We start from the raw sequence: 1,679 nt of genomic DNA, 5'->3' as shown, positions 1-1,679 counted from the left end.
TGGGAATCAATAAACCCTCTTTTCTATTCAAGGAAAACATGCTAGTCGCCAGGTCACCATGAATTCAAAATTGACAATTGATAATTTCTTTTATTAATGTAAGTTACTGCAACATTTCATATGTACACAGATTATTTCTTAGTGCTGGAATTAATTAGTATACGTGATATGCATGTGTGTGTGTCGAGTGTATGTAAGAATCTGTTTCATAACACTGCCAGCCTGTGAAAAGTACTTTGCATTTTCACATAATTTGTCTTCAGGGGTTATAATGTGGATGATGTCAGTAAGATGACTCTATATAAGACAAAAGTGTTTCAACTTGACCTTGTAGATGACATGATACTGTAGTGTATTTTTTAATTGAGAGATAATAATCAAGGGTGCATGAAGTAAGTGGCATACATTACTGACAAATGCTTTAAGGCTTATTTTTCATTTCATAAAGGGTCAATTGGGGGATTTAATTAAATGAATGTCAAAGTACTAATTTTCTCTTATTTTCCACAGATTCCAGAGTCACAATGGAGAACCTATCCATCATAGTTAGTTTTGAACTAACACTGGATCCATTTTCCATCCCTCTTGGAGCAAAATATCCTATATTTCTCTTTGGCATCTTTATCTACATTTTCAGTGCCTTTTGTAATTTGACCCTGTTGCTCCTCATCATTATGACACAAAGTCTCCATAAGCCAATATACTTTATTATGTTCAGTCTTCCACTGAATGATTTTGTTGGAATCACTTCCATGCTTCCCAAAGTTCTTTCTGACATTGTGACGGAAACCAATTCTACATACTATCCCCTCTGTGTGCTCCAGGGTTTTCTGCTCCACATGTATGGGGGTGGTGTTTTGTTCATTCTGGCTGCCATGGCTTTCGATCGTTATGTTGCTATTTGTATGCCTCTGCGATACAATGCTCTCATGACACCAAGGTTTGTGATGGGAATTGTTGCTTTTGTATGGGGCCTTGACTTTTTTTTCATTCTTTTGCTGTTTTCTTTGCAGGGCAAGTATTCCAGATGCCGATCTATCATTTTGAATGTGTTTTGTGACAATCCCTCTCTCCTTAAGCTGACCTGTGACAATATCACAGTTAATAATATCATAGGCTTGTTCAACACAGCCATGATGCAGATTATTAGTGTTTCCATTCAAGTATTTTCCTATGTGAAGATTTTGATTACCTGCTTGGTCATGAGTAGGTCTGATGCAAAGAGCAAGGCCATCAACACCTGTGTCGCTCAACTGTCCATTTTCATCATATATGAGGTTGTTGGAACTTTCACCATCTTGTCACACAGGTTCAAAAATGTAAACGCAGATGTGCAAAAGATTATGGGGATGCTCATTTTTCTAGTGCCTCCATTTCTGAATCCAATAGTTTATGGATTTAACAGTCATGAATTACGAAATAATCTGCTAAAACTCATACGCAGGAAAATCTCAAAAATGTAAAATATCTGTAAAATGTATTTTTGTCACTGTTTATGCCAAGAAGTCCAATACAACTCTTTAAATATTAGTGCTATTTGTGTAGAAGGATGTAATAACAACATGACTATAGTATTTAGACATTTTTAATCACAAGAAATTGCACTTAGCCTGAAATACATAATCCACTTCATTTTTCAGGTTGATGCTTTGACATTTCCTATACTTAGAACAAAAATG

The 1,679-nt window shown here is 35.6% G+C and overlaps 1 protein-coding gene across 1 annotated transcript; it reads left to right on the top strand.

Moving 5' to 3' along the window:
* Window positions 1–524: 524 nt before the first annotated feature.
* or71aq2 (odorant receptor, family 71, subfamily AQ, member 2) lies at window positions 525–1,463 on the top strand. Its single transcript, XM_077207401.1, has one exon. It carries the CDS (start codon window positions 525–527, stop codon window positions 1,461–1,463), a length of 939 nt encoding a protein of 312 aa, XP_077063516.1.
* The last annotated feature ends 216 nt before the right edge of the window (window positions 1,464–1,679 follow it).

The sequence above is a fragment of the Siphateles boraxobius genome, unplaced genomic scaffold (genome assembly GCF_051911475.1).
Source record: "Siphateles boraxobius isolate OS27281-9 unplaced genomic scaffold, OSU_SipBor_1 6, whole genome shotgun sequence".
Taxonomy (NCBI): Eukaryota; Metazoa; Chordata; class Actinopteri; order Cypriniformes; family Leuciscidae; genus Siphateles; species Siphateles boraxobius.
Note: the sequence above shows the minus strand (reverse complement) of the source record. Positions and strands in the feature narration are given on the sequence as shown.

Bases quoted from the DNA above. Each gene is read 5' to 3' on its own strand.
- or71aq2 (XM_077207401.1), top strand. From the start codon at position 525: ATGGAGAACCTATCCATCATAGTTAGTTTTGAACTAACACTGGATCCA.